This window comes from Salvia splendens, chromosome 1 (assembly GCF_004379255.2).
Source record: "Salvia splendens isolate huo1 chromosome 1, SspV2, whole genome shotgun sequence".
Classification (NCBI taxonomy): Eukaryota; Viridiplantae; Streptophyta; class Magnoliopsida; order Lamiales; family Lamiaceae; genus Salvia; species Salvia splendens.
Window position 1 is genome coordinate 45,013,933 of NC_056032.1, and position 12,415 is coordinate 45,026,347.

The 12,415-nt window shown below is 35.2% G+C and overlaps 2 protein-coding genes across 4 annotated transcripts; both read right to left on the reverse strand.

Annotated features, from left to right (window-relative positions):
* Positions 1 to 3,057: 3,057 nt before the first annotated feature.
* Positions 3,058 to 5,788, reverse strand: LOC121755158 (glyceraldehyde-3-phosphate dehydrogenase B, chloroplastic-like). 3 transcript variants are annotated; one of them, XM_042150454.1, is made up of 10 exons: positions 5,771 to 5,788; positions 5,383 to 5,495; positions 5,154 to 5,267; positions 4,819 to 4,980; positions 4,583 to 4,750; positions 4,354 to 4,514; positions 4,214 to 4,275; positions 4,083 to 4,132; positions 3,409 to 3,815; positions 3,058 to 3,324 (listed from the first exon to the last, which is right to left on the reverse strand). In XM_042150454.1, the coding sequence occupies exons 2-10, from the start codon at positions 5,479 to 5,481 to the stop codon at positions 3,189 to 3,191; spliced, it is 1,359 nt and encodes a 452-aa protein (XP_042006388.1). In that variant the 5' UTR covers positions 5,482 to 5,495; positions 5,771 to 5,788; the 3' UTR covers positions 3,058 to 3,188. The 3 variants fall into 3 exon arrangements, with proteins under 3 accessions (XP_042006388.1, XP_042006394.1, XP_042006379.1); XM_042150460.1 differs by lacking the exon at positions 5,771 to 5,788 and having other exon boundaries at positions 5,154 to 5,264; positions 5,383 to 5,612; XM_042150445.1 differs by lacking the exon at positions 5,771 to 5,788 and having other exon boundaries at positions 5,383 to 5,608.
* Positions 5,789 to 5,853: 65 nt separating this feature from the next.
* On the reverse strand, positions 5,854 to 8,050 carry LOC121755179. The gene is made up of 5 exons (XM_042150468.1): positions 7,813 to 8,050; positions 7,031 to 7,145; positions 6,725 to 6,821; positions 6,502 to 6,588; positions 5,854 to 6,203 (listed from the first exon to the last, which is right to left on the reverse strand). The coding sequence occupies exons 1-5, from the start codon at positions 7,871 to 7,873 to the stop codon at positions 6,063 to 6,065; spliced, it is 501 nt and encodes a 166-aa protein (XP_042006402.1). The 5' UTR covers positions 7,874 to 8,050; the 3' UTR covers positions 5,854 to 6,062.
* Positions 8,051 to 12,415: the final 4,365 nt, after the last annotated feature.

Below are 12,415 nucleotides of genomic sequence, written 5' to 3' on the forward strand. Positions count from 1 at the left end.
TGTTTTGTAGAAATGAAAAAATTAGTCAAATTAAAAAGAATGACAAATAATCATAATTCAGTCTTGATTCTTGAAAGAGGGTAGTCTGAATAATGACTTATATTATAGAAAATGAGAGTAAGTGTAATATTGCAGTTTTATTATGTGAAATTGTTATTTTCATGGATTCTTTACTTTTATTGATTGCAGATATCCATTAAAATGTCAATTTTTCCTAAGTATGTTAAGCGAAAAATGCGAACAAAATTATTTTTAAAACTACAATTTGACCAAATTAAGTCATTATTCTTTAGTCATGTGGAGTAATAACTAAAGAAAAAAAGTCCACTAGATTTAAACTCTAATAAGTGGAGAAAAAAAGTCCACTAGATCTTAAACTCTAAAAAAGTGGAGAAACAAAGTCCACTAGATCTTAAACACTAAAAAGTGGAGAAAAAAAGTCCACTAGATTTTAAACTCTAAAAAATTTATTCTTTAAGATGCCATTATAGAGAATATTGATACGTTTGCAATGTGAAAATTTCTAGTATTAAGTAAACAATTTATCTAATATACATCAAACAATAGTGTATATACATAATTCTGAAACAACAATTATAAAAAAAAGTGACATAAAAAAAAACTTAAATCCAAGAAGGGAAGAATTTATAATCATCATCTTGGTCCCTCAATTTCTTTCCATTTCCATTTTTAGCACATGCAAAGACGCAATCTCTTTTGCACTCACTATCGCTGAATATTTTAATTTGAGCGCAATCGAAATAACACTCCGCCATGCAATGGGCGGCGCTTCCACTCCTCTCCGCCACTGCCGCCGCCGCCATAAGAGCCACCACCAACACGGCCGCAATCACACCGTTCTTTGCCATATAGTGTAAATGATTTAGATTTATATTTAGATTTAAATATGCAATGGAGTATATTATTTGAGTTTGAGGGTATATATATATATAGGTTAAGAGTAGGGATGTCAATCGGGCCGGCCCATCGGGTTTCGGGCCAACCCGCTCGGGTTGCGGGCCAATCGGGTGCGGGCTAGTCGGGTTGTGATTTCTTTCGGGTTATAAAAGTTCAACCCTAACCCTAAAAGCTCGGGTTTCGGGCTAGCCCAACGGGTTAATCGGGTTGCTACCGATAAAATTAACATGCGATCAATCCAATAAATAATGATGAAAAATAGTTATATTTATTAATGTAAAGTATTTAATTATGAGATATTTGAGATATATGATTAAACACAATCATAAACATGATCAAATACTAATATTTGAGATATTTTGTGAAATTTTAATGTATGTTTTAGAAATTTAAATATTTTTTTAGTGAATTTGAAGTTTTAAATTTATTTATCAATTTTTATATTAATAAAAATTTCAATATATAATTTTTATATTTAATATAAAATTGAAAGTTATTTTTTTAGTTATATATATTATAAAATTAATTAATGAAGTGTCGAATTATAAGTAAAAATATTGAATAATAGAAATTTTATCGGGTTATCGGGCCAGCCCATCGGGTTTTCGGGTCTGGCCCTAACGGGTTGCGGGTTAATCGGGTGCGGGCTAATCGGGTTTTGATTTTATCGGGCTAGAAATTTCCGGCCCTAACCCTATAAATTTGGCGGGCTATTCGGGCCAGCCCACGGGTTGCGGGCTACACTGACATCCCTAGTTAAGAGGCATACAAATTGAAGAGACACGTTGTTTGGGATTAAATGGGAAAATATTTACTTTATTGCATTTTATGAGGGGGTAGGAAGTTTAATTTTCAAAATTTTGAATTGGTGCTTTGTGAAGGAGTTTTTGATTTAATAACCAACGGATTTTTGTTTATGAAAATGAAAACCTAATTATTCTAATTTTTTGATAAAACGGCTGGGTAGTTTGCCACTAAAATATAACTGCAAAAGATGGAGACAATAAAGCAAAACAAAAAAAAATATTTTTACTAGGCCAAAAAATTTCTTTTCTTTTCTTTTCTTTTCTTTTCTTTTCTTTTCTTTTCTTTTCTTTTCTTTTTAACCAATGGCGAAAACCGTAATTATTCTATTTTATTGATAAAAAAAAAAGTACGGACGGTTGAGTAGTTTGCCACTAAAATATAACTGCACAAGGATGGAGATAATAAAGCAAAACTAAAATGAATCTTTTTTATTTTTTTAGGTTAAAAAACAATATATACTATCAAACCATTTTCTTTTCTTTAGAGGTAGTGTTTAGAACCATTCAATTCTTTACGATAAAAAAATCTGATATTACATCTAAAAGTTGATTAATGTTAAAAAGTGACAATGTTAATTAGCCTAAATGCATATTTAAGTCTATACATTGACTGGTAGTTTTTTGGTCTCATGCAATATAAAATGGTCAAATTTTATCAGTTCCGTTGACGGTCAGCAATTAAATTAATTAATTTAATGACTAAAGTTCATTTTAGTCTCTAACATTTGTCAAAATAAATATTTTGATTCTTATATTATGAATTGGTCAAATAATTATAGAAAAAATAAATTATATAGTTTTCTCAAAAAAATATAAAAAAAATATGTCATAGAATAAAATTCATATAACTAATTATATTAGAAAGTATATTCTGATTGTGAAAATAAATTATATCAGAAAATAAAATTAAAAATAAAAATAACCTGCTCAAAGTTTTTGAATTTGTCATCCATATCAAAGATTTCACATTTACTAAATTCAAAAAAGTTGGTTCAGAGCTCGATTCGATAGTAAACGAGCCAAACTCGAGCCCAAGTTTCGAGCTCGAGCTTTATGGTGCTCGGTCCGTTGGACCTGCGAACATGCTCGGATTCGTTTGTTCAACAATAATCTTGTTAGGTGGTGTTCGGTTTGCAAGATAAAATAATACCAAGATACAATCTAGTATTGAGTCGTGAGATTATTTTAGTCATAGGGGGGTTAGCTATGACTAATTATCCCATGAATATCCATCTAGGATTGAGTTGTGGGGTTGAATCTCATGAACCAAACAAACTACAAATTTAACCCCGGATATAATCTTGCAAACCGAACACCCCTTAGTAAACTGAGAAATCTTCAACAACTCAAAAAAATTTCTATTAAACTTTCATGTCACATAATTTTAAGTGAAAAATAAGATGGGAAGATGAAAATATAACAGAAAAATCCAACCAACTGAGGTAAAATAATCATAACAAAAAACTAAGCTTCATAGACCTTGCATTCCTCCTCTGCAGGGTTGGTCTTGCAGTAGTCCTCCAATGGATCACCGCTCCCTTGTGTCGAATCCCCGGGCCATTTCGCCGCCACCAGATGCGCCAAATCGACCACTCGTTGGCTGCAAAAAGTCCGTAAAAACGACCATAAGACACGTTGCACGCGATCCTAAATCCTAAACCTTAAACCGTAAACTCGTCCGTACCTGTATCCCCACTCATTGTCGTACCACGCGACAACCTTCACCATGTCATCCCCCATCACCATGGTCAGCGACGAGTCGATGGTAGACGAGACGTCGCTGCACCGGAAGTCCACGGAGACGAGAGGGACGTCGCACACGTCCAGCACGCCCGCCAGCTGCCCCTCGGCCGCCTTCCTGAACGCGGCGTTCACGTCCTCCGCCGACATCCCCTTCTTCGCCGTGTTCACGACGAGGTCCACGACCGAGACGTTAGGCGTCGGCACACGGAGGGCGATGCCGTTCAGCTTGCCCTTCAGCTGAGGCAGGACAAGGGACACGGCCTTGGCCGCGCCCGTGCTCGTCGGCACGATGTTCAACGCTGCGGCTCTCGCCCTCCTCAAGTCGCGGTGCGAAGCATCTAGAAGCCTCTACAGGATTCATACAAAAAAATAAGAAATAAACGTCACAAGACGACACCAAGATTTAACGTGAAAAACCCAAAACGGAAAAAATCAGGGGGGTGAACGAAGGCAACCAAAATATGCAGTAGAGAATTGAGATACATGATCAAATGGTTCCAAGGCCTAACACTATACAACCAATAATTCGACCCGTCTAGGGGATAACGATCACAAATTAACTCGAGGCTTAAGCGTTCGAGTTTTTTAACCGCAAACATGTAGAATTAGTCATACCTGATCACCAGTGTAAGAGTGTGTAGTTGTCATAGTTCCCTTTACAATGCCTGCAAATTCAAAGAATTTTGTCACATACTTCTTTTGATCAATCAGCAAAAAGAAGTTTCTACTCTTAAAATTCAACTTACCAAATTCTTCATCCAATATCTTCACAAAAGGAGCCAAACAGTTGGTAGTGCAGGAAGCATTGCTGGAAACACGTCGAATCACACACGATTACATAAGATTCTTACATAGATCGGACGAGATATGGCTCGATTATACGGACCTTATGATGTTAGCAACTTCATGAGAGTAGTCCTGTTCGTTCACACCAACTACGTAGGTTGGAATATCGGCCCCTTTAGCCGGAGCAGTGATGATAACCTTCTTGGCTCCGGCTTGGATGTGCTTGCCAGCTCCCGGACCATCCACAAAAACACCGGTCCCCTGCATTCGTGATTTCTCAGTATAGTCCGTCTAATCTTGGCCAATCGAGCTGGTTAAGAACAATCTACCTCAATGACAATGTCAATGCCAAGTTCAGCCCAAGGAAGCTTGAGAGGGTCCCTGTTGGCAACGACTTTGATGGTCTTCCCGTCTACGCTGATGGTCTCATTGTCTACTATCTTGACATCTGCCTTGAAGGTGCCGAGCATGGAGTCGTACTTCAGCAAGTGGGAAGCCTAATGTTGAGATGAAAATCAGTTGAATACCAAGGGTGGGAAATTATTTGTGATTGTTACAGACTTACGTTCTTGACACCGCCACTGTCGTTCACGACCACCACCTCGAGTGGTGAGTCCTTCCGGCCATGCCAGCAGCGGAGGAAGTTCCTCCCAATGCGCCCAAAACCATTTATCGCAACCTTCAATTTGGCAACGGTCTCTCCCTTAACGAGTGTGGATCCTGCCACCTAATCTTGCACGGCAAATGTGCTACTTTTCGTTCAAAGATTTGTGTCATGCTTCATCATTTACATCGACCTTCTTAACAAAGATGAATCTTAAACAAACACAGAATTTTTATTTTTGAAAATTTGCATATGAATCATTCAAAAAGTAGGTTTCAGTATGAATCAATCTGTACCGTTGGAGTGAGTTGTGCAGCCACCACATCGAAGAATGAAGTCGCCCTAGCATTCTTGGAAAAAGTTGCACATCCACTCGACCTAAGGCCAGAGAATTCTGCCACTTCGAGCTTCTAAAGACATCCCCGGAAACAATTGATAAGTCGAAAATCTGCTTTAGAATTTTTTTTCTGCCAACTGCAGTAGATATACACAACGAGAGATGCAAGAAAAGGAAAGGAAACTCACCTTAGAGAAGCATTGAGCAGGGAAAGAATGAGAAGTTTTCGAAGGAAGCCTCGTGCTCGTTGGGATTCTTGAAGATGCCAATGCTGCATGGGAAGCCATTGCAGCAACTCAATCTACAGGGGAGCAAATTTCAAGATAAATGTAATACTACTATATTGCTTTAACATATGAAAATAAATTATCTTTTTTAATTTTTGGTGTTTTTTGAAGAAATTATTGGCTATGATTTGTAGAGAGTGGTGAAGACTGTGAAGTTGATGTTTGGGGACTAGTATCAGATAGGATCAACCTTGTTTCTCCACCATTAGATTTTGCACCACAAGATTGGTCATTTTATTTTTCATTTTTTAATTACTATTTTTATATTATACAACAAATTTGACATTACCTAAACAAGGATTTAATAATTTGATCAATTTACTCATGAATTCAGATATCCTGCAAATGGAAAAATGCAGCAAATGAGGAAAATGAAGAAGTAAAAGTTATTATTTCATATCTCCAACACATGAATGATCTCAGCATTCGCAGAATTCATAGATTTTCAGAAACGATTTCAACCTAACATCTCGCGTAAACTAGTCTTGAAGCACAAACAAACATGAGTGTATATTCCAAAACGAGGGGCGTCTTATGCAAGAAACGAGCAGGAGGTCCGGTTTTGAGACGACTGACATGGTTTAAACAAGAGCCTCTATGTCGTCCTCTACACTCAAAGCTTCCTCCTCAGTAGGGGGTTCTTCTGTCCTCAATTGAGTTGACACGTTATCTATAGCTGAGTTGAGTTGTTCGATCTTCTCAGACAGTTTCTTCCGTTGTTTCTGTGGATAAAGTTATACGTAAGGAAATAGTCATAAATGCGGAAAAGAATAAGAAGCCTATATACTAAGATTGATTTTTAAACATCATTACCACCGGAAGCCAGTAAAAGAGTTTAGATAGAGCTATCCTTTCTTTATCTAATATATTACTATGCGACAGCATTTTAAAATCATTTTTACCTTCAGTCGAAACCAGGGCGGTATTTATTTGTGTTTATTTATGATCCAAACTAGTAAGTATCTAAATGGGACGTGATAATATATAATTGGCGTCGTTACAACTAAAAGAGCTGCTTACCTCCAAAGCCTTCTCTTCATCGTAGAGGAATTTGGGCAGTTTTTTCATCAATTCATTCTTCTTAGTACCAATTAAAGCCTTGCTGATCTGTGAGCCAAAGAAAAGACCAGTCCGACGTCAGATGCGAGCGCATTGAGCAGGAAACAAAATCAGTGCAGCAGAATACACATACTGATAATTTGATACAAATCAGATTAACACTGATTGATCATATCAGATGTACCTTAGGTGCGTAGATGCAACCAAGTGTTCCGACAATCAATCCCCCTAGAACAAATCCGCTAATAAAGGCACTTCCGTTGCTTGATCTTCCATCGTCACTACATCAAATGCAAAATCCCAACAGCACTTTTAGATAGCTTCTCATACTGAATCTCATATATATTACTAGCATATATGTGCATTATATATTATCCATCACATTTTCATTCAAATCTTGATAAGAAACTAAATATATTTGGAAAAAAAAAAGGACAGCTTGCTAGCACCTAAAGCTCACGGAACTGCAAATCAAACGTGAAGACAATACCTGTAACTGGCTTTTACTGTGAGTGCTTTACTCAGGCTGCTCGATTTTCTAGTGCTGTTTACGCTGAAGGACAACTTGGAGGACCCTAATCCATCTGCTGATTTAAGAGACGAACCTAACAAAACGAACAAAATTAGGAGATACGACATAAATACACAGTTGCATATGACAAGATGCCATCAGCTGTAGATCATTAGTGCCAAATAAATTCGGAAGTTCAAATAGAATGTAGGGCAAATTTCATAGCAGAACTCGAGAATCTTCATCACGTAAAATGTGGCTAACTTTTTCCTTCTGAAGTGTATATACAAAATCATAAAATAACCAAGATCAATCTTATAATTCAAAATTAACATTTTCTAATCACAGACGCTAAATTTATACTAGAAGCATAAAATGGAAACGATATTCCAACACAAACGAGCTAAGATTTCAACATATAAACGAAATAAATGAAAATGAAACCCCTTAAGTTTGACAAATGAAGAGGAGCCTAAAATAATTAATTAATCAAGAGTTGTTTCATTATCAATTAATGTCAGCAACAATATTCAAAATCCCCAAATTTATCAAGCAGTCCTCTTCTATCTCCAGATCTAAACAAAAATCGAGTTTAACTATCGCATTATGGAGAAACAATGGAGCCTATAAAAAATTGATAAAAGCAATTACACAAACAACAGTAAAATAAATCAAAAGATCGATATATAATTCAATTCCAGCATTAGGAAATTATAAACAAAAAATGAAAGATACAAAAAGAAATAAATCAGAAGATTTACCAGACGAGAGATGGAGAAGAGGGCGTTCCGAAATCACAACAGAATTGGACAGAGCTGACATTTTTGCTGAGATTTCAGCACCGCGGTGTGTGTGAACAAATCAAAGACTGTGAGTGAATTACCTTCTGCAAGTTTCAGTCGATTCTGATTGGCGGTGACGATGTTTATACACAAAATTGGAAAATACACTGAAACGACAATAGAAATATTCATGATGGAAAAAAATGAAAATTCAAGAAATTAGACAATTTTCTAATTCTCTTTTATGAGATAACCCAACATATGACATATTTTATGGGTGCAAAATATTGAAAAATCAAGCATCTAAATCAAAATTTATATTTGGTTTGACTTTATATGAAAATTTGTTTTGTGGTCATTTTCTATCAAAGTTGAAACTTAGGTAGTTAATAAAAATAGAGGGAACTTTTTCGTGGTTCGCGAATTTTGTCAGTCTATCATTTTAGATCCTGGACTTTAAAATATTATTTGAGGTATGATAAGACTCGTTTCATGCATCTATTTTATATATAAATTCTATGATTTTACGGTGCTAACATGCATTTATAAGTCCAGGTGCGTGAGATGCATTTATATACTAGATTTAAATACAGAAACGCAGAACAATATCATACATAGGACACTTTTAGGTAGTAGTTAGTTAATTTTTAGATCATGCTAACAAAGCATGACCTAAAATGATCTTAGCATGACATTAAACTCAAATATTATAATATGACCTAAAATTGTTTAATTATGACCTTCCGTGTTTTTTATTAATTATTGATCATTAGATCATCTAATCCTAGGGCCAAGATTTGGGCTGCATTTCTGGATTTAAATGCATTTTTATTTTAATCATCTCCCTATATATATATATATTCATTTCTGTTTTGTATGGTGTAGATATACTTTATTTTTATAACTTCAGATTAATACTCTATAAAACAAATCAAATCGAACCAAAAATGAATTTTCGGTCCTAGATTCTATGATGAGAAAGTAACTGCAAGATTATCTTAAAGAAATGCAATTAAAACATAAACTAAAAATAATTTATTGATTTGATATATTAGTAGTAAACATTGCTTTTGATGTTATTACATTTATGAACATGGAGAAACACAAGAACATGTATCACTACTACCACCGCATTGGCCTCGCACGTTTCCTCCAATATTTTGTTTGCAAAGTGAATCACATATATCAGTATTACACACATCACAATTGCAAGGAATTTCATTCGTGCAAGATCTAGGCTTCATTATTTCATTATCAAGATGACCTGCAAAATAAAATAAAATAAAATAAATTAGATTTACGGGCAAGATCGAATTCAGGTGGGGTCGAGGGGTTGACCAATCTTATAGTACTAAAATATGTTAATTTTGGTTAATGTAATAATCAACTTCAAATTTTCAATGTTGATAAATTTGTAAATGATCGATGCCATAAGGGTGTCCGCCCAATAGCCCCGCCCCAGTTTTTGTCCATAGCCCTAATTTTGTTGTCCATAGCTCTAATTTTGTTGTCCATAGCCATAAAATTCTATTTCCGCCACTATAGTGGACAACTCCAATAGCCCCCAAATTTTATAATCAATTTTCATTTTTAAATATTTTTTTAGTTTCAATCAAGTGTAATTTAAATAATCGCAGTATAAATAACTAGAATACGAGGTAATTAGGGCCGAATATCCGCCAAATCCCGACGGCTGTGAAGCATATCCGCCAAAACCCGATGGCGGCGAATGATGGGCCGACGGCTGAGATGAATTGCTGTCATATCCCGATTCCTCAGTGTCGGGTGATTCGTCGTCTCCTCGGTGCATTTTGTAGAGAGTGTTTTTGTAGAAAGTGGGTGTATGGATTTTGTGAAAATGGGGGTGGGGGAGGAGGGAGAGTGATATTTGGTATTTATATAGAGGAAAAAACGAGAAAAAAAAATTCAAAAAATCCGGCTATAGCCGCGGCGGATATCCGCCACTATAATAGTCGCGGCTATAGCCGCGCCTATACACACACCACCGCGTCCTCGCCCCACTCGCGGCGAAGCCTCGTCCGCCGCCCTCCCCCCCCACCAGCCGCGTCCACCCTCGCGGCGGACACCCTCCCCACTATAATAGCCGCGCCTACCGCCCCCCTTCGCGCCTTCCGCCGCGTCCACTCCATAGTGGACGCTCTAATGGATACATGTTGTTTGAGGGCGATTAGGTCACATATTTCGATGCCATATAGATTTGAACACGAAAAGGAGAGTTTACAATGATGATGATGATGGTGTCCGACTTAATGAATTCTATTTTCTAGTTTGGTCGATTGGGTGACGAAACTTATAAACGAATATAAACAGTGAGTATATAAGTTGGAATAGAGGCCCTAACATTACAAAATTAATAAATTAATGAATATTATAGCGTTTAAAAAATACTCCCTCTGTCCCACTACAAGTGAGGCGTTTCTTTTTGGCCATTATTTTGCGAAGATGATAATAAATAGTTAAAGTGGAAAGAAAGTAAAGTAAGAGAAAGAATAATATAAAAGATAGTCGTATATACATTATTATGTCAATTACTTTACTTTATCTATACTCTGATTATTTATTATCATTTTTGTAAAACAACGTCCGATTTGGAGCGCCTCACATGTAGCGGGACAGAGGGAGTAGGGTTTTTGGGAGTGTCGAAGCTCTCCCGCATAGCTGATATTTGTATGTTGGACAAGACAAAAAGATACAATATTGATAAGTCAAAATAAACTTTAGCTATGATTAGATGGATCACATGAGTTGGGGTGAGATGGATAATCGTGAAACACACTTATCTTAGCAATGTGAAGACAGACAGTGATTTAAATACGTTATCACGAAATACTATGTTTTTTTAAAGAAAGAACAATCAAATAAAATATAAAAATTAATATCACATCTAATTACAAGCAATAATAGAAAAAAGAGAATGGATCCATAAAATTGAAGATTTACCTCTACAAGAAAGAACCATTGCCAAAAGCATAACAAAGATCATTGCCAATTTGTACATGGTGTGAGACTAAAATATAGTGCTTGTTGGTTGTTATTTTCTTTATTCTTTGGGAAGTTTGTATATGAGTTGAATACAATGCTGCAATATATATATAAACAAAGAGATGGGGTTTTAACTAAGTTTTCAAAGCATATGTTTTAGTCGCATATATAAAACCAAAAGATTAATGGCTTGTCGTTTCAGTTTTCAAATAGTCAATTAACATTAAAATAGATGTAACAGTCACATTAAAGTTTATGGATTTTGAATATTCCGTAGATACTACTCCATAATACATGAAATTTGTTGGTCGAAAATACAATAATAAATTTATAGTACTGTATTGGATAATTGTTTCATAAGAATTTTTTTCCATGGTAATGCATAATTCTAACTTTCTAAGTTTCGTATAGTACAAACGAGTATATCCTTAATTTATAAAATGTAATCTGTATTTTCATAGAAATTACTAAAATTTTTATATGTGAAATTCTTTACAAATTAAAACTTTAGCTTACATGGAATTGAAGTGATCGCATTAGGCCCAAATGTTGAATACTAACAATAACTTTGTTCAAGAAAAACTTATAAAATCACATTTTTTATTTTAACAAAATAAAATAAACCTAACTTTTATTTATTTAATTAATGTAATAAAACAAACTTAACTAACAAATGGAATTTTTTACAAATATATTCATGAATATAAATTTATTTCAATCGGGACTCAATATTCTTATTTGACGCAACTAAAATATTTAACATAAATAAAACATGGATTCATCTTCAATAAGATAAAATCAAAAAACCATAAACAAATATATGAAAGTAAATAAGTCGAAACAACAATATATAATACTATAATAATGAAATTTAATAACAGGCTTCTAATTTTATTTTTAAATCAGATAAATATGCCTCTTTAATGTTATCATCATCATTAATTAGTACTCCACTAATTACTAATTAGCACAAGGATAAGTACAATTACAAATATCGGTAGCAACATTGCAATGGCCTTTAATTCCTCCTTTAACCTTTTGTTTGCAGAGTGAATTGCATATAAATTTGTTGCATGCAAACTCCAGCATTAATTATTTCATTATCACTGTCACCTACAAAAAAATGTCATTAGTTATAATTATTTCATTATCATTATAATCAGTGGCTGAGGCAGATATTTCACATTAAGAGCTAAAAACAACTTTCTCAACAAGTTTTTTTAAAAAAATCCAAACAAAAATTAAATGCTAAGAGCATCCGCAGCGGTGGCGGTTGGCGCCACCGCCGTCCGTGCCAGCGGCAAGGCGAAGAACCGCCGCCGCTGCAACCGCGCCGCTGGCACGGCGCTGCTCGATGTATCGAGCACGTCCGTGCCAGCGGACGCACACGTGTCACTCTCCCATTCGCCAACGGCATAGCCGTTGGTTTCAAACAATTTTTTATTTTTTTTTTAAAAAATCGGTTTTTTATTAAAAAAACCGATAAAAAATAAAAAAAAAAAAAAATTTTTCACTTCCCCAAAAAATTATATCCGTTTATAACCGTTTTTCCCCACTTTTTAATTTTTTTTTTATTTTT

Bases quoted from the DNA above. Each gene is read 5' to 3' on its own strand.
- LOC121755158 (XM_042150454.1), bottom strand. From the start codon at position 5,481: ATGGCTTCCCATGCAGCATTGGCATCTTCAAGAATCCCAACGAGCACG. The intron at 4,515-4,582 runs GTAGATTGTTCT...TCACGAATGCAG, and splicing joins GCATTGACATTGTCATTGAG to GGGACCGGTGTTTTTGTGGA. The intron at 4,133-4,213 runs GTAAGTTGAATT...TTGAATTTGCAG, and splicing joins GATATTGGATGAAGAATTTG to GCATTGTAAAGGGAACTATG.
- LOC121755179 (XM_042150468.1), bottom strand. From the start codon at position 7,873: ATGTCAGCTCTGTCCAATTCTGTTGTGATTTCGGAACGCCCTCTTCTC. The intron at 7,146-7,812 runs GTAAATCTTCTG...TCGTTTTGTTAG, and splicing joins TCTTCTCCATCTCTCGTCTG to GTTCGTCTCTTAAATCAGCA. The intron at 6,204-6,501 runs GTAAGCAGCTCT...CTTTATCCACAG, and splicing joins ATGAAGAGAAGGCTTTGGAG to AAACAACGGAAGAAACTGTC.